This window comes from Anser cygnoides, chromosome 15, assembly GCF_040182565.1.
Source record: "Anser cygnoides isolate HZ-2024a breed goose chromosome 15, Taihu_goose_T2T_genome, whole genome shotgun sequence".
Lineage (NCBI taxonomy): Eukaryota > Metazoa > Chordata > Aves > Anseriformes > Anatidae > Anser > Anser cygnoides.
Genome location: NC_089887.1, coordinates 9,996,246 through 10,015,839, shown reverse-complemented (window position 1 = coordinate 10,015,839; position 19,594 = coordinate 9,996,246). Strand labels below are relative to the sequence as shown.

General features: G+C 40.0%; 2 protein-coding genes across 3 annotated transcripts in view; one reads left to right on the top strand and one right to left on the bottom strand.

Annotated features, from left to right (window-relative positions):
- PDXDC1 (pyridoxal dependent decarboxylase domain containing 1) overlaps positions 1-969 on the bottom strand; it is a 75,789-nt gene extending 74,820 nt beyond the window's left edge. Inside the window, exons 1-3 of the mRNA XM_013176919.3 lie at positions 832-969; positions 701-754; positions 141-210 (exon numbers count right to left, since the gene is read on the bottom strand). The gene's annotated coding sequence lies outside the window, so the exon portion shown is untranslated. The remainder of the gene's footprint in view (positions 1-140; positions 211-700; positions 755-831) is intronic.
- Positions 1-19,594, top strand: part of BMERB1 (bMERB domain containing 1) — a 63,652-nt gene extending 44,058 nt beyond the window's left edge. For both annotated transcript variants that reach the window (XM_066977528.1, XM_048067139.2), the window contains exons 3-6: positions 13,595-13,668; positions 16,537-16,651; positions 17,731-17,813; positions 18,439-19,594. In XM_066977528.1, the coding sequence (XP_066833629.1) occupies positions 13,595-13,668; positions 16,537-16,651; positions 17,731-17,813; positions 18,439-18,551 (385 nt within the window). In that variant the 3' untranslated portion in view covers positions 18,552-19,594. The remainder of the gene's footprint in view (positions 1-13,594; positions 13,669-16,536; positions 16,652-17,730; positions 17,814-18,438) is intronic.

Genomic DNA, 19,594 nt, shown 5'->3' with positions numbered 1-19,594 from the left:
AATATTGTGTGGTACATATTACCTTCCCTCACTGATCGAAGTAACACCAATGACTAATGGAGCCCGTAGGACAACAAGAAGGATAAAATTAAGTATGTTGTTCTTCCATCACTACACAAATATTACATTACAGTACTCACAGTTGGTAACACTTCAGTAGCTAGAAATCTTTACTGAATGGTTCCTCTTAAAAGCTTTAGAAGGGTCACTCTGTAGGGGTGAAAGAAAGAGTGGGATGGTGAAGAAATAAAAGACAGATGCTTAATCATCATTATTAAGTCAAAGCAAGACCTAAAGTATCAGAGGAGGAGAATCAGGCAGTGGGATTAAGCTTAGAAATAAATGATGGATTTAATAGTATCAGACTTAAATGGTGATACTCAGTAGTGTTCCAAAGTCATATAACACTATATGTTTGTCTTTTTTCTGATATAAATCTAAGCAGGCTCTATTCAGTATCTGATCTGTTAGCCTATGTCTATCAAACATATCAGTAATTCAACAGACCCAGATTTTCAGTTTTCTCAAATTAAAGTGAAGAAACTTTCAATTATATTTGAACAAATTTCATATACAGTTCTGTGATCAAGTATTGAGATAAAATATCAGTTTTTTTTTAAATGAATTTCCCCCCTTTTTGCAATGGTAGCACTGAATAAGCAAGTTACTTTATGCTCTACTGGAAATGAAAATTACTTACAATCTTTGCTCTGGGCCACCGAAAGATTTGTCTCTTCAGGAAGAAGGTTTCCATCTTTAGAAAGAGATTTGGGTACCAAGTCAGCAGCAGTCACTCTCATGATATTGAAATCAGTCACAAGAGACCTCTACCTGCAGGTTCACGATTCAGGTTAAAGAACGGAAAGGGCATCAAAAATTCTTTTAATAAGAGACACCCTTTTATTTTCCAAGTTTAGAGGGAGTCCTTCCACTGTGAAGCCACAGGAGGCAATACTACCTGCCTACTGGCTCTCACAAGCCAAACGAACACCCTGTCTTTCTATGAGACAAAATGGCTGCCCAGTCTGTGGGAGCTCAACCACACAACACAAAATGGCTGCCCAATTGGTGGGAGCTCAACCACACAACACAAAATGGCTGCCTAGCCTGTAGGGATCGTGCACAGACTGATCATCTGGTACCCACCTTCCTCTTCCAATAGTTCTGAGGATTTTTTTTTCCTTCCTCATAAGCTACCTGCACATCTTTTACCATGTCTTGGGCTGTGTGGCACAGAGGGCTGTGGGCTGCCAGCTAAGGCTCTCAAAAAACTGTTTTTCCAGTGACCGCCTCCAATGACTATGACTACTACTGACAGCTTCCAGAAATTGCATCTTCCCTGACCAGTGGATAATTCAGGTATAGACTTATATCCATCAACATTATCTTAAAATTCAGAAGACATCCTTAAGGTGTTGCAGTTTTACCTGTACCAGGCCCACAAATCACGTAAAGGCCACAGCTCCACAGAGCAATATTTATGAGTTTGCAGTGTCAGACCAAAAATTTGCTGTTTTCTCAAAGACAAATATAGATACTTCCGTGGTCTGCCTATCACTGTGCTAAAGAAAAACTTCCCAAAGCACATGTAACTCATTGAGAACAGTGGAAAGAGATGATTTCTCCTGTCTTAAAATGAAATAGCAGCAATTTTTAAGTGAAGACCACAAATACAGTTTCAATACACGTGGTTGTTCTCTCTTTTGTACTGCTTTTAGACTTCTTTCTACTCTTATGTGTCTGCCTTCCAGATAGAAGTAGAAAAACCTTGCTAGTGTGCTAAACATAATGTGAGACAAGTCTCAGTAATAGAAATTAAAGCACTTGAAGACCAAAATACATTTAAACAGTGTGCCTTTATCAAACTCTGAAATGTGTGATGCCTTTTTATTGACAAAAATATTGCAAAATGTGGGGTTTTAATTTGCTGAGCGAAGTTCAATAAAATTCAACGTGTGATGGTGCAGTGATTATGTTCTTAGCCTGAAACCTGAACCCTAAAAAGTTGTGATTTGAAAGGCAATGGAAGTAGCTGAACTCTTCTATCAATTAAACAGATTACATGCTTTATACCACAGAGGAATATTTCATCTTGGTAGTGTGTACAAAAGAGGCCAGCTTTCTGATTATTTGTGTTTTTCTTTTTAATAATACAAAGAAATACAGGAAGCAAAATCAGCTGAAACAATCGCTTAATGGGTCATGATGTTTCTCAGAGCTTGGTGCAAACTGCAAGTAAGATACTAGCCTTTGTCAGCCTGTTCTTTGCTTGGTCCCTGGTATTGTTTTATTATTTGAAAAAAAAGGAGGGCAGCTGAAGACAGCTACTTCATATCTATGTACTCTTCATATCCAAGATGTCCACATTATTTCCAGCTGAATACCTTCTTGCTATGGATAATTACCTGAAGTTTATTTGGAGCAAATTTTCAGATTATAAAAGCAAGCTTTCCTCGAGTAGATAATGCCCCAATTTACATTATACAGTCATATTTTAGCTGAGACAAATATCTATGCACAATATCTACTGATATTGTGAAATTTCTTTGAATTATGCTGGGAACTGTTGTGACCACCTCCAACATGCCCAGGAGATGAAAACACAGCTTAAAGCCATCATTTACTATCTCCAGCTCTTCTGGGTTTATTTTCAGAAAAGCTGAGGACTCAGCCCATATTGATATGAAGGAGACAATATGTACATAAAATCATCCATTTATAGTTAGGTGGCATTCCCTCTCATTCTCTTCTCATGCTTCTCTCAGCGCATTTCCTAAAATGTTCTCTGTAATACGAGTTTTGGGTCAAACTGTAAATTTCCAATCTGTCTTTGCTGCTAAGGAAAGCAAACATACCACTTCAGAACATGCACACTGTCTGCCTTTGAAATTCTCCTGTTCTACTTTCTTTTTTTTTCCCCTTTTCTCTTCTGGTGAGATAACAAACCCAGAAGCCAAGGGAGCTGCTCATGCAGCTTGCGCATTTAATGTGCAATCCACCTTGCGCATTTAATGTGTTACTGCTATGGATACTTGTGTGTGGCTTCAGAAGCAGTTAGGATTCATATCACTGCAGAGCATGGAAATCTACCACGCTGAAAGACATGATTGTAAAAATAGATAATGCATGTGTTGGCTCCATTCAGCTGATGGATGGACAGGCAGCAAGACCTCAGACTACTATGTGATACAGGAACAGATAAAAAAATGAAGTTCAGAATCATTTGTTGTGCAGAATTCATGCATTTAAAAATATATTAGCATATTCTGACCCAGAAAATATTAATAGCATAGGTGAGATTTTATCATCCACAGTTACTGCCTATGGCTGTGAACAGAAAAGGCACTGAGTTCTTATAAAATAGCATTCCCTGTCATCATGAAACATGCTCCTTGGGAAATCTGCCAGTGCCTGATACTGCTGGCCTTCCAGATGGAGAGCAAAACTTGAAGCCAGCTATATTGGATGACCTTGAACTAAAACTGTAGAAGCTGCTTCTGCCTGTGATAGCTATCTTGGGAGTGGTTATTTCTGCCACGTGAGCAATACTGAATGGCAATTTTTTAATGTACAGAGCATACAGGATATTAAATGGTAAGCCCTGTTAGTTTGCTCTAGGTGATTATTGAAAATAGTTTTACTTACCTCATTAACCTTGTTTTATTGGTAAAAATATTACCAATATAATACACACAATGTTTGCTTAATGTCTCTGTGGTTATTACAGTGCTAAACTAACACTGAAAAAGCCAGATTTACCTCTACAATGACTTAGAATTAAAATTGGTCATTGTCTTTGTACGCTCTCTATACACACTATTAGATGACTCCCTCATCTTCAGAGTGCTCATAACATCTACATCATCCAAATTCTCCATAGATCCATTCTGTTTTTCAGACCATTTTGCACTATTATGTTTGCTTACTTATAATCTCAGGAACAATTACCTTTTATGTAGATACGTTTGCTGCAACTTGACATTGCCCTGGTAATAAACTCCTGATAGCAGCCCCACGGCTTCATTAGCAGGCCAGCATAAATAATTAATCCTTGGTGTTTTTTGTTTGTTTTTTCTTCCAATTAGGCTTACTTTGCCTTTTTAATCTTTATCCTTTTCCTACTTCACAAAAAAAAAACAAGAAATCTCTCTTTTGCTGCTGTGACATTGATGTACCTGCCAGTAGTAGTACAGGTGGGATAGTAAGTAATGGTTGTTAGTCTATATTATATTTATTGGACATAATGGTGGAATTTTAAATTTAGGGTAAATTCATCATGGAGAAAAAATAATAGCGAAAGTTCTTTTTAAGGATAGTAACACACAACAGAGGTCAGATAGGATTCTTACCTTTATGTCTTTTGTATTATTGACAGCTTATTGGTATTTTAAAGTACAGCAAGGTTTGTTGTACTGCGGAGAAGGACTTGGGGGTTCTAGGGGGTGCAAAGCTCGACATGAACCAGCAGTGTGTGGCTGCAGCCCAGAAGGCCAACTGCGCCCTGGGCTGCATCAACAGAGGTGTGACCAGCAGGACAGGGAAGGGATTGTCCCCGTCTGCTCTGCCCTCGTGAGGCCTCACCTGGAGCCCTGCGTCCACGCCTGGGGCCCCCAGCACAAGAAGGATGTGGAGCTCTTAGAGCAGGTCCAGAGGAGGCCATGAAGTTGATCAGAGGGCTTGAGCACCTCTACTGTGAAGAAAGACAGAGAGCTGGTGATGTTCAGCCTGAAGTAGAGAAGGCTCCATGTGGACATCATTGCAGCCTTTCAGTACTTAAAGGGAGCTTATATAAAAGATCGAGAATGACTTTTTACGTGGGCAAATATTGATAGGACAAGGGGGAATGTTTTTAAACTAAAAGAGGGGAGATCTAGATTAGATGTTAGGAGGAAATTCTTCACTCAGAGGGTGGTGAGGCAATGGAAATGGCTGCCCAGAGAAGCTGCGGATGCCCCATCCCTGGAGGTGTTCAAGGCCAGGTTGGACAAGGCCCTGGGCACCCTGATGTAGTAGGAGGTGTCCCTGCCCATGGCAGGACGATTGGAACTGGATGGGCTTTAGGGCCCTTCCAACCCAAACCATTCTGTGATTCTGTGATTCTCTGAAGGTATGTCTGCTGATTGCCTGGCTTTATGCAGTCACTGTAAAGTGAAGCTATACAAGAACTGCAGAAATGAGAGGTTAATTCATTTGGTTATGTTTACCTTCAGTAAAACAAATTAGAAAGCCCATGTTTTAATTTAGAATGGGTGCAGTAAATATCTTAAACTCACACAAAGTGGGAACATGAAACAGTCTCTCTCTCCTTACTGGCTAAATTTGAAAAGTACTACCGTGCAAAGGAGCCTGCGTAAGCAGAATATCTCCGTTCTGAAGTGAGAAAAGGCTGCAGTGATTGTTGCCTTTGTATGAATGAAGTTCATTTTAAATTTTAATTAATTTTTCAACCAAATACTTTGTTTCTAGTGACTCATGAATGTAGCAACAACTGTTAATTTTCAGTGGCTTAATGCCACATGTGGCAAAGGTGACACACAATGAGCATCACACGGGGTGAGTGTGAGAAGGAGGGAGAGGTGTAAAAACATGCACCAAATGTCAAAGGGGTGGGTAGTGGTAATCACTTGCTGGTTATATATTGCTAAGCAGATGTTCCGCCTTTTGCTTTTTTGGCTAGTTTTGATTCTTTCCCTGCTACTTTTTCTTTGTTCTGTGTATTTTCTGTTTTCTCTCCTCTAAGGTTAAGCATGGAATTCTCTTAAGAGTACTTCTATGTATAACACCAAGTACTTTTCTCTGATGTTGGTATCTAGCTGTTACTACAGTGCAAAGAAACACCACCAACAAAACCAGATTTTTTTTTGTCATGAATAGAGTTGTAGCTGTTGTCTGTGTTTTCTGATAAAATCTCTTTTCATGGAAAGGAGTAATAAATCTGTCCTTCACAGCATTATAATCTTAGCTATGCAATATAACTTGCTATGAATTCCTTCCTGTTGTTTTTTTTTTTTCTTTTCATATTCTGTCTTGCTCCATGAACATACAGTGCACGCTGGGATCCTAGAGAGAAGGAAGCAATTGTGTGATGATGCGTATTTTTCAATAAATATACGTGTCAGGCTGTGGGCTAATCCCATAAAGGAAAATACCAAGCCCAGCTTTATGAGGGATACCATTTATATGGCTGTCCCATTGGCATAGCCTGGTGTGGTACACACTGTTCTGCAAGATAGGCTTAATTCGTGGCTGTGACTCTATTTTCCATTCACCTTTCCCATCCCAAGCACATTGCAGTGGTGTTTCACCTGTAAATACCCAGCCTCTTTGAGGGAGTAACAAGGAAACTAAGCTGGGAAGTGGCCCAACCAGGTGCCCGTAATGGAAGCTGCCAGACACCGAGAGCCTAAGGCTTCTGAAATTAGGGACAGGATTTCTAGGGGACTGCCGTGGACTTGGAAGCCCCAAGGAGGTCAGCGTGTCCACTGTAGGACTGGGAACTCCTGAAAAGTCCAGCTGTAATGAGAGTCCCCAGCTCTACAGAAGGGAGCCTGGAAGCCTCAGGAGCACACCTTCAGGACAGAATTGCGAAGTTCCAGATTGTGTACTTTAAGATGGAAGTGTAAATACAAGTTAGCTCTCAGAGAGGCAAGAAAAATCCCTTTGTTCACGCTGATCTCTCTGCAGACCCATCTCCTTTGCCCTGTTTGATCGCAAGCTATTGCAGAGGAAAATATGACATTACAATTTCAACTGTGTGGCAGTGAAAATACTATGCTAAAATGCTCAGAAAATAAATATATTTTTGTATTGTTGTATAATGATAAACATAATTAGCAAAGTATTTAATGAATTGTAGGCTTGGTACCTGTTAGTTAAGATATTTGCATCTTAGGAAAAAATGCAAAGGAGGAATTCTCGTTACTATCTCTATTGGGCAGCTAGGAAAACAATTATTTAATAGAAACTTTTCTTTAAATAACATTTTCTACACTGAATAGATGTTGTGTTTGTCACCAATTGCTGTTAATAGAAGAGGAAGCAGCCCTGGCCATCTTTAATCTTTTGAATTAGTCATTCTTAGGTCAGTAATTTAACACTGTATTTCCAAATGTAACTTCATAGCAAACTGTGTTTGACTTCTCAGTTCTCAGCTACCTGTGGTATGGTTTGTATGATTGGAGAATGGAGTGATCTCCATTGATAGATAGTGTTAGATAGATAAGAGTGATAGATAAGGTATGCTTAACATATCATGCATATACAGTACTCACAACAATATTGTGGCCCACCCTTTTGCACAGTTGATCTTCCTCTTAGTGAAGATGCTCTGTAATAACATACAACTCTTGGTGTGTGATCTCTCTGTGGTCTCTCTCACTTGTCTTCTGCTATAAATAGGAGAGTACAGATCAGCTGTGATTCAGCAGTGAATTGGAAACTCCTGAGATAGACTGGCTGCCAGTGTTTAATTTTATACCAGATACTTTTATATTCTTTTCAGCTTTGGTACAGTATAGTTGCTCTTCTGGTTTTAAAAATAAGAAAAGGTCAAATATGGAGGCAAAGTAAGAAGAAAAGTTATCACTGATTCTGCTAAAAACGATACATGGCCAAAACTAGAGGTTCCTACTTCTACTGCCTAATAACAAAAAATAAAATTACCAGACCAGTTTAAATGAACTGCATACATAAAAGTTGGCCCTGTGCTTTTAATGTTCAATCTTCTGTATGCTACTGTGATGGGGCTTAGATACTTCTGGATTTAAATCCAACAACTCTATTTTATATTTTTAGATAAATTAGATAAGACAATTTTTGTCACAGAGAGAAATATTTCCTTCTACAGTGCGGCATTTCCAGGAAAGCTCCTTCTCTTGTTACTATTGAAGCTGACAGTAAAACTTCATAACTGGCAGAGGAGGTGGCCAAGCTCTAGAGAATTTAACAATGTCAGTAAGAATGAAATACTGACAGCTTCTTTAGACAGTGTTCTGAATTTCTCTGAAATATGCCTTAAATGTGACCTCCAGGGACTCAAATTTTCAAGTCCTGCCATCTTCAGTTGAATGAAAAGACAGCTGAATTACAATGTAACTTTACAACGTGGCAGTCCAGTGCTTCTATCCATTGGAGAGTGTTTTTAACTAGAAAAGATAGACTCACTTACTTTAATAGTTAATCATAGGATTTTGATTTGCAGCCTGACCTGCCAAACAGGCTGGTCAGCAATCTGTTATCTTAATTGCCAGCTCTGTGTCTTCCAGCGTGAGCAGCACCAGGTGCTGAGCTAAATAACAAGGTGATAAACACGTACCATAATGACTCAGAAAACGTGTGCTATATTCATTAAATGTCGCCTGTGATTTCACAGCTTTATAATTAGGAGCTTTAAGAAACTAAGATAAGTTGACAGGGACAAAATGAAGTCAAACATAGAAGAGGGACATACTTAAACTTCTTGTTTCCATCTATTGCCAGAATACTTTCACCTTTTCTGTTTCCCCACAGCTTCATGAAGGCCTTAAATACCTGCAGTCTCCGTAGGCATCCTCCCTGACACCTCAGTCCTCACTTTAACAAATCTGCAGCTTGACTACACTTTGCCATCTCTGTCTGTAGCAAATCTCTTCTATTTCTGCACAGCTCTTTACTTCAGTCAGCCAGATTCCTCCATCGCTTCTGGCTGTGCTTGGCTGGTGTTCAGCGCGTTCACTGGTGACACCACCGAGGACATAACCGTCACATCCCTAAAAGAAGACCTTCTCCAGATACATGTACTCATGTCAACTTGTGATTTGGCATGACAGCTGATTCTTGGGCCATCTCTTGGGCGTGCACTATCAAAGTCTTCAAGAACTCTAACAATTATAAGCATTTTCTTTCTGGGATGGGGATACATTAAAACAGAACTAAAAATAACCTAAGTGCCTGCAAACCCTCTTGAAAGAGAGGGAAAGAAATCAACAAAATCCATTCTACATTCTTTTTTTTTTAATCTTCAAGCACTTTAATGCAATAACAGAAAACATAATCGCACCCTCTACTCCCCAGTCCATGCCAGAGGGAGCACAGATCTTTTTCTATCTTCAAAAGTCATTCAGCAAAGGTAGCAGCTCTCTAGACAAGCTGAACTGCTCTGCTTCTCCTAAAATCAATGGAAAATATATTTGATGATTTTGCAGCTGTTATTAATAGCTCTTACAAATTTTAAGCATTTGACAGACTGGTTGGCCACCTCTTTTTCTTTCTGGCTGACCATTATGGTGAGCATTCAGTGGTTTTCCTATTGCTTTTTACTATCATTTTTGCTTTTCTTCTTGAAGAAGGCATGGCTGTAGATGGTACCTGAGTTTTATACTCAGGAGTCAGGTTTTCTTCCCCAGCTGGAAAAAAGAGAATAATTTAGCTGTCCTGGAATAATTTCTATTGAAACAAAACAAAACAAAACGCTCCTTCCATGTCCAGTACAGAACGTTTCTTTTTAATCCCTCCCTGCCTGCTGTTATCTTCCCCAGCCTTTGAGACCTGCCAGGGCGCAGCTGAACGGGAGGTCTCCTCTTTCTGTTTCCTTGCCCTGCTCCCTCTCGGCCCAGATGGTGCCCAGCAGAGGTGACTCACGCTGTCACCTCACCTGGGGCTCCTGCGGCAATGACAGCGCTCGGAGCGCTCTGCGCCTGGTAACTGAACCAAAGAAACATGCATCAGGGCTGAGTCACCGTGCCCGATTATTGCAGGCTCTTCCGACCCACTTATTCTCCTGTCATTTTGTGACATGTTTAGAGAATCTTTTGCTCGCGCTGTTTATTCATTATGAGTATTTTATCTTTTTTTGGGCAAACAGAGAGTCTGCTTTTAGGTTTTGATAATACAGCTAGAAAAAACAAGAGGAAAAAAGAATAATGCGTGCTTCTGTGATATCGCCCAGCATACAGAAGGTTCCTTGCAGTAAGCCATCAAGAATCAGAAAAGGAGAAAATCAGATGGTGTATCAGGAATACATGGAAACACACTGAGAATTCAGCCCTACTCCAATACTATTGCAATGACTCCAGGAATGGATTTGGGCTCTTAATAAGAGAAATGTTTTATCATCCTCATAACTCATGTGTTTCGGATTGCTGGGCAGACTAATAAAGCTTAGCTTTGGGGGGAACTGACATATTGTAACTGCTGTTTGGTTTACTGATGGTTTTTCTACAACATCAGAAACGGTTTTGCAGGGACTGGAAAGGATGTGTTGTCTATTCCAGAGGACTGAGAGTTCAGCAGATGTTGTGTTTATATTGCAAATTTTATGCATATGTCTTGAGCAGCTTTGCAGATTGCTTAAACAGGCCTGGAGGATATTATTTCAGTACCCTGTGCCATGCTCTATCTATAGGGATCCTATTGCATCCAGCACAGAAGAACAAGATTGTGCTGCAGGTGCACAGGGAGCATAACAGTGCTCTTAAATAAGATGGACAATAGTCTGTGTTGCTTTCCCTCCTACAGTCTGACAGATTTGACTTAGAACATGGGACAGAAAGTGCTACAGAATTAGTCTCACCATATTTCTCCAGCTTCCCTGTACAAGGAGTTTTATTTTCTCTACTGTGCATATTCCTGTTCTCTTATTCCCAAAACATCTTTTTTACTTCCTTAAGAGGTCTGACAGTACTACAAATATGCTGTCAGTCTTGATGATTATCCATTTTTCAAATGAAAAATCCACTGGAATTTGCCTTTTTTTTCCCCCCAGAAGAAGCAGTAACTTCTCTTAAGCTTTCTGTAACTGCTCACATCCAAGAACCAGAGAACATGGGAGGAAAGAGAGGGAGGTTCATTGTAATGCTTTAGATTAAATGGCCTTCCAAGGGCTTTCTTTTCCAGTTCTTCTTCTTTTCTCTCTTCCTTGAGAGCAATGAGGTGACCCTTGCCCAGGACAGCAAATGTTGCCCTGTGTTCAGTATTAATTGCTAGCAGATAGGTGATTTATTTTTTTATAGTTATAAGCAACTATACCTCCTGCTTTCACTAAGTCAGATGGATGAAGCTTTCGCATGGTTTCTATGAATATATCCCAGAGCCCTCCTTTACTCATTTAACCATATCTTCACCCCTGCCCCCAGTCAGCACCGTGGATTGGATGAGAAGCAAAGGCTGTTTGACACAGATGGGAGGAAAGATGTTCCATGTGCCTAAGGGATTGCTACAGATGGCCAGTTTAATCTTTGCTCGTCATCATAACACACTGGCCTGCAGAGCGCAGACTCTAGAGTGGGCACCTGGTGCATGAATTTTGGAATTCAGATTGTCACAGAGCTGTTAGAGCCTTTAAGTGCTTGGCCACATCTTCACTTCTCTCCTGGGGGTTAGAAGCAGGAACAAAGTTTGGGTGTCAGGAAAAAGAAATGTAAAGAATAGATATGGAGAGTGCAAGCTATATGCTCTGCAGTCAGGTAAAAAAAAAATAAAAAAAATAGGGGCAATTGCACCTGTAGCTGGGGAAAAAGCACAGTACCTTCCCCCCAGTGTAATATTGAGCATAGGGGCTGTAGGGATTAGCAGATATAGGTGATCTTGCTCACTTGGAACATACCGCCAATGATAATTTAAATTCCTGAAGATTTAAAGTGAAGTATTTTAGTTGGTATCTTTCAGATCGCCCCAGGATGAAGCCCAATCTACCTCACACAGAAGAAAGAATGCCCTCTCTTCATACCTCATGGAGATCTCCTGTTGTAGAAACTCACTGCTCTCTTCACTAGTTGAGGGTCTGCCCCCTAGATACCATTTGAATACAGTAGTACAATAGTGAACAGTTCTGCCAAGAAACTGTCTTCTTTCTGTTAACCATGGTGATTTTCCTCAAACATATTAACACTCCTTATATTAAGATAACACCCAAACTGCATGAACGTTGAATGGATAAAGAGCTTTGGAGCTTGCTCACATCCCAGCACATTTTGAATATCGATTTTCCTGCGGGAATGGTGCTTAAGATCGTTAATTGATAAAAGTAACTTTAGTACCATTTAACATGATGGGTCTCAAGAGTAAAAAGAGCTTTGCTTGTGATCAGCGTAAATAACATGGGGAGGCCAAGTCAGAAAGTCACCGTGTGAAGGTCTCTGCCTGCAGGTGTGCTGAACAGACAGCAGCCAGCCTGGGGGAGCCCTGAGGCCGGCCTGCTGACCATCCCCTCGAAAGCCAGATGTACAGCAGGAGAGCAGACCCTCCGCTGGGGTGACAGCAGTTCCTAAACAAGGAGAAGAGGTTAACAGTGAAGAATATTATGAGAGGTATTTCACTATCACATTTGGGGAAGAAAGAAGTAAAAAGATAGCAGGAATGGCTGTCATAGCACAAAGGATGTAGGAGAACAGGCAAGATGGAGTTAACCAAAACAGCAAATAATGAAAGGATCAACATGCTTTAGTAACATGAGCAAGGCAGCTGAGGGACAGCTCCCTGCAGAGACCCGCGTTGCATGCAGAGGCGGCAGGGAGAATAAAAGCTCTTGGATTGTGATTAAAGTCTTATTTGTGCCAGAAACACCTACGTTTCCACTCTTCACTTAATTCTATAATTTGACTGCATTATCCTTTGTACTCTTGCTCACTCTCACACACATGCTTAATCTCTCGGGTTTCCTATCCTGAAACATCACTGTGACAACCCAGGCTCTGACAGCACTAGTTACCTTTGGGTGCTTAAACAACCAATTCAGGCACAGGATTACGCAACAAGGACTAACAGATCCATGGACAAGGACAGCATTGGTGACAGCTGAGTTGAAGAATGTAAAATTAATCACTTAGGCTGGGTTTTGTGCTCTTTATGGGGTGGTTTCAAAATGGAAGCCTGTGATGCAGCCTTCAGAGCCAACGCCTGAGCCATGGCTGTCAGTATGACAGAGGCACTAGAATACATTTGCCAGAAAGTTAACACTGAAATTTGCAAACTTACAGGGGAATATTTGAGTACTGCAGCTCCCAGGACAGGTAGCAGTTTCAATAAGAATTGAAGGTGTGCATCAGTTTCTGCTAATGTTACAGATTTATTTAATTATCTTCTATGTCTTAGCATTAATGGGTTTTCTGCACCCACCAAAGGTTTGAGATACTTATATCAGCCATGGAAGACATTCACCCAAGGCACAAGATCTTGGAATAGTTACATGCCTAATTAATGACAGCTTCCAGATTTTGTGTCAAGGCTAAATCATTAGTAAGGTCACAAAGGAAGTTGGTAGTGCAAGGTAAACTTGTCTTGGCCGTGCCAAATAATGGATCAACTTCTGCCACCCTTCCTGGGCTCCCTGGTATTCTCACCATTGCTCTTTCCCAGTGAAAGCTGTTGCTGCAGTATGGGCAGTATGGCATACCTGTCTTCTACAACTATTAAGTATATACACAATGGTACAGCTTTTGCCAACTGTTAGGACTGGTGAATGAATAGCATCAGAAGCCCAAGGTTAAAACCCTGCATTTCAAGCTGATGTATAGGTCCCAGGCAAGGGACAGCACCACATACTCAGATGAGATCTGTGATTCCATCAATGCAGGATGGAGTTTGCATGCCTCTGACCATGCCTTTTCTGTTTCTGCAGGATGGATGACATCCAGCTGTGCAAAGACATTATGAATCTTAAGAAGGAGCTGCAGAGTTTGGTAGCAATCCCAGGTAAGGGCTGTTTCCAGCTCAGTTTTAGAGTACTGCTTGGGTGATGCAGGGGTGTGGCTGGTGTCAGAAGCATACCTCTGCTATTAACACAATCAGAAACCTCCCCCCAAGGTTGAGTTTCATGTCTCCTGTCTTCATATATTCCCTCCAGTCCTTATTTTTTATTCCCATTTTACTTCCTTCCCCTCTTTAATCTCCCACTCTCTGAATTTCTTTTCATGCTATACTCCACTGCTCCCTTGAGAGCAAACCTGCAACTATCACTCAGACAAGGTGCATATTCCCTCCCTCTTACACCCCCTTGTGAATATCAAGGGAGCCAACTGGCACAGAGAGATTGTCAAGTAAAAAAGACAGAATGCTGAGATACCTGAGATAAAAGGGAGAATGGAGAAGGATTTAAAACCATCATGGTGAATGAGATTGTTTTTTCCTAGATACACCAATTCATTGTCACAGCTGCAGTTACAGCCACCTTTCAGAAGAAAGCCTTCCACAAAAAGCAAGAGATAAAAGGTGTGCTTTGCATTTTGCCTTTAATTTGCTACAAATTCACTGCTCTAAGGAGAGACAGTTGTGTGCAGGTTTGCGATTCTTAAATCCAAACTCCAGCTGAAATCAATGAGGAATTTTGCTTTACTAGAGCTTTGCTGTTTTAGATCATTCAAAACAGCCCTACTCCATTCAAGAAAAATTAGAAACAGATCCTGCAAAACACTCAGTAACTCAGTAAGCTATCTACATTACATGTTATTATCTGGCTCTAGCACCTTTCACAAATAAGTTGCTAAAGCCCAGCTACTAAGGACAGATTTTGACGCTCCTTTGGTTATCCTTATTTTTCCTCCCCTATTTTGTTGTGCAACTTTAAAAACCTTTCTCCCCAGAAAGGAGAGAGCAGGTCACTCATGAAATAGAGAAGTTTACATTTGTCTCACAGCTAGGGTTAATCAGTTTGGTTTTATAACCTTTTCAAAACTATTTTCTAGTCCAATTCTTAAGCAGAGATCAGACAGCAGTTTCTCCTTAGCACTTCGCAAATCTCAGCAAAACTAAAGAATTTAAGTATGCGCAGTTCCAGCAGCACCACCTTTTGGCAGACACAGTAAGACTACTTTTACCTTAACAAAGGCATTGCTGGCATTCACACAGAACTAAGTGGTTACGTAGTACGTGCCTAACATAGAAAAACACTTTACGGAAATGGGTTCATTCATAACATCCAGAGCAGAATTCTCCAGCTGATGAACAGATCCCTACTCTTTGGTTTCAGTGGATTGCAGTCATCATGGGATCAGGCTTTTAGAACGCAGCATCTACAGTACTATGCCACAATTTAATGTGCATACATTTATCATTTGGTAGTCAGTTTCCTGAAGAATGGGATGGGAGATCCAGGAAGAGGATAAAAAAAGCAGAAGTTAGCTCCTACTATCAGTAGCAGGCAGAGAAGATCCCATGTTTCATAAGCTTAAGAGGCAAAGCAAAGCTAAGTGTTTTGAAGTATTCCCCGCTGCAGATTCAGCATTCATTACTCACAACCATGAACTCTTTCCATAGGTTAAATGCAGAAGTCTTAATATCTTCGTAGAAGTCAATAACCACATTCCTGCATTGTTTATAAAACACAGAAAATACTTCTGACAAAGCAAAGCAGCCTGATGATATATTATGCATCATTTACTCTGCAACTAGCAGACCATAATCTGAAATTCTCAAGGAATACGACTTCTAGACAGAGACTTACAGAATTCTAATGTCTCCAATATTACATTAAAGGTGCCTTTATCTCAATTACTAAAGAGTGGATTTACTGCAGAAATTCCCAGTAGGAAGTATGAAACCCATGATCCAGAATTAATCTGTAATAAACAATCATTTTCAAATGTCTGATTTATTTAGCTGTTTCAAATTATTGAACTTATAAGTTCAACCAGCAGACACAACAAATGCTACTCAGATGCACCAGACTGTAGGAGCTTGCCCTTCTCAAAATTCTGATATTAATTTTATGGTTCTCTAAATGCAGTTCTAATCCTCAAAACCAAAATCCTTGATTTAATGCAAAGTGTCTTCGCGACTAACCAAAATTTTAAACTTACTGAAGAAACATGGGCTGAGATTTGCCTCTGGCTTTCTCATCTCTGCCCTGCTTACTAGGTTTGAAGATGTCTGTCTTAACTACACGTGGCTTTATAACCTTGAACTACAGCTGTGTAATCCCTAGCATTTATGATGATTTTAGCTTGTGACAGTCCCATCTTGCGTGTCACAAAAATCATTCTTTACAGACAACCTAGTCACTACAGACTGTCTAATTAACAAGGACATATTAATTACTCAGACTTTTGAAGCACAAAAACACCTTTATTTTTCCACATTATACAATTAATTGATGCTATTACTTCAGGATTTGCAGCTCACCTGCCTTAACAGGCTTGAAAAACTGTTGCAGCCAACAGCCAGAGCTGTTTTAAAATAGAAAGAAATGGTTTCTTTTGGCATGGTCTCATTTTCTGTAGAGTCAAGGGGATTTTGTACTGTGGATTTTAATGATTGAACTTTTTTAAATACCAAAATGCTTTTAAAAAGTTAGAAAAGCAAAGGTCTTGCAGAGTAATTTAATATTAAAAAATAGTCTTGACGACCCCCTCAGAAAATCTACAGACCATTAAACTGATTAGACAGCAGAAAACAAGTAGAAGAGAGAAAAGATTAAGCAGCCAGAATTTTTTGGATTTTGGTGACTCAGGTCTGCAGAACCACTGACTTCCATCAGCAGATCATTCTTAGACATCTGCAGTTTCTCCTGTCCAGCTCCCTGGAATCTGAAGTCTTTTTTTTTTTTTCCCTCCTGTTTTTGACCAGAAAAAGAAAAAACAAAGATGGAGAAACAAAGAGAAGATGAACTGATTCAGAAGATCCATAGACTGGTACAAAAAAGAGATTTTCTTGTAGATGATGCAGAGGTAGAGAGATTACGGTAAGAACTAAAAGCAACCAAATTTATGCCCAACATTTCATGAGTCTTAATTCTACGCTGGAACGACTGCCAACATTTACATTAATGGGAGAGAATTAGCCCTTTAAAGACAAGTTACAAGCCTCTACCTGGTTCCACAGAAACAAATAAAACTAGATTACTGCACTTCTGTTGCTCTTTATCCCATAAATAGCTCAGTCATCATCTAATGATGGCAGAAGGATTTGGTCTCTCTTTCCCAGAGGGTGACTGGGCATTTACTATTACAAAGGGAAGGATTTCTGCTGCTGCCAGAGAATCTTCTTGGCACAAGTAGTAGATGTGAAATAGAATTCTGCAAGGGGCATATTTGTAGACATATACAATCTGTTATTTTTTTAAATAAAAATGAATACTTTAGTCATTTATTATCACTATTCTTTCTGTGCCGTTGTCTGGAAAGATGAGAATGCAATTGCTACAGGTCTACCTAACCTAACGTATAAGTTCAGAATCTCAATATTTTAGCTCAGAGTTGCATAATGAGAAACCTGTGGTTTCCTAGACAGCTGATTTCCAGCTGTTGCACTGAATCCCAACACTGTGGAAATAGGGTTTTGTCTATTAGTTTCCATCTTTTTTCAACAGTAATGTTTCAAGGCTCCATCAAACCATTTATCCTAAATGACAGTATCTGTTCCAACATGTTTAAATTCTAAACAGGTAAAGGACAGGAGAGAAGAGCGTTTGCCAGAGTCTAGCACTTGATCAGAGAGGCTGGCCAAAGGCAGCAGCTGACAAAAGCCTGAGCTACTAATGTAATCCAGAGCTCTCAATTGCTAGTTCAGTATGCAAATTGCAACAACTTCAGCAGCAGCCAGACAATACAGAAGCCTAATCGTAGGCTACTGAAAATGTGTAGCTGTGCACTATGCAGGTATAAATTGACACTAATGTATTCACGTGTGCAGTAAAGCCTGATGCTTTTCTTTAAAACTCTTGACAGTCTTTTTCACTGAAGTGTTAAATCAGTATCTTTTACTGTCCCATTTGCAGAGAAAACGTTATTTCTGTAACAGATTCTTTTTTCCCCCCATCAGAGAAAAAGAGGAAGACAAGGAGATGGCTGAATTCCTACGGACCAAGTTAAAACCCTTAGACAAAGCAACACAGTCTCCTACCAGTGAGTTTCCAAATATTAAGAAAAACAACAGCAACAGGAAAAACTCCAGAGAAGTGGATGAAAGAAGGGCATTTTCAAAGGCCATGCTGGGCCAACCACTGCCAAAAGAAGCCACTAAGCTACAGACACTTAGAATTTATGTGCCCAATTACCCCTTAACACTGAATTCAAATCACCTTTGGCCACTTCAAAATTGCTTTTTGTTTTAAATATATAAATCTGCCTTTCTATTGTTGTCCTGATTTGGACATCCATGTCTGAGAGAATAAGCTTTAGCAATATTCTTGTTCTTCAGCTCTGTAGTAGGTGGGTTTCAACACAGTAAGTGACTTTCTGCAGAGGGATCTGTTATCTGACCCTGTGGCTGTGAAGAGGGGCACCTGAATTGAACAAGCTTACCCTTAAATGTCTGGATTCTTTAAACCCTGAAGGGATAAGTCATCTTGAGCAGTTTGAATCCACAGAGCAGCTTGGTTTCTACCAAACTGATATATGTATAATTGAAATAAAAAGGTTCAGGGAGGGGGCAGGGGGAGGAGGGGGTTATGTCCTTTAATCCAGAAGTACAAAGAAATAGCTTGACCAACTCTTGGTTTTAATGGTATCCTCTTTTTGAACACTGCAGGCAGCCCAGCAGAAAAGAAGGCAGAACCTCCTCCAAGCAAGCCCACCATTGCTAAGGCAGGATTGGCTATTATTAAAGATTGCTGTGGAGCAACACAGTGCAGCATCATGTAGCTCTGGGCTCTCTACCATGTTTGTCGTCTTTTCAAGTGTTTTCATTGAAAGAAACTGTAGGGTGAAGGGATTAACAGCATCCTGCTAAACTGAATCAAGAGCAACTGTGGTACAACAGTAATACATAGAATGTACAATGGCAGGTTCTTCACTGTTGCATGGATCACTCAACACGCATGCCTAAAAAAACAAAAGAAATCCATATAGTGGCTGTCCAGTGACCAGAAAAGATCTGTAATAGAGTTAACAAAAATATCCCAGTGGTAAAAGTGAAAGAGGATGTATTTCATCAAGTAATGTGTTAAAAAAAGCAATTTTAATAGGTCATCACTTCAAGAATTTTTTTTACACTTCCCCCCAACAAACAGCACTCAAACATTTGCTGGAATATTCTATTTTGGCTACTTTTCAAAATGAAAGCCACAAATACTAATGCTCTATGTAGTGCAACTGATAGCTGAAGCAATTCTAGGATAACTGATGTTGCATACAAAATATTTATCAAGCTAGTGGGATGTTTAAATACTTTGCTGTTGAGTTCCACTTCACTTCCAAAACACTGACTATCAGTGACAAGGACACTACAAGTAGATACAGGTTTTACATACCATATGATTTCTGAATTACTCAAGTCTAACATTGCTTGCACCAAGGAAAATAAGTATCTGGTAAAGTTCTAGCAGGCACAGATACAATAATCTGCAAACGAATGATTAGTCCAAAGCTCTATCATATTTATCTCACAGATCTCCACCTCACATGGAGTCAGAGGGGTAATCACTCCAAGTTTTGTTCACTATTAAAAGTTACATGCACTATGAGTTCACCTACCAGTGGTAGGTTACTGGGAGAAGAGTTAAAGACATGGACACAAACAAAATTTAACTAATAGTGCTTAAAAACAACTGTTAACCACATCTCTAATGACCATGAGAAATGTAAGCTATTGAGCACTGGAAGACATGAGCTACCCAAGACAAATTGACCACAAGACAAATAGAGAAGTAGGTATCTGTGGCAGGTGTACCACACTCTACACAAAA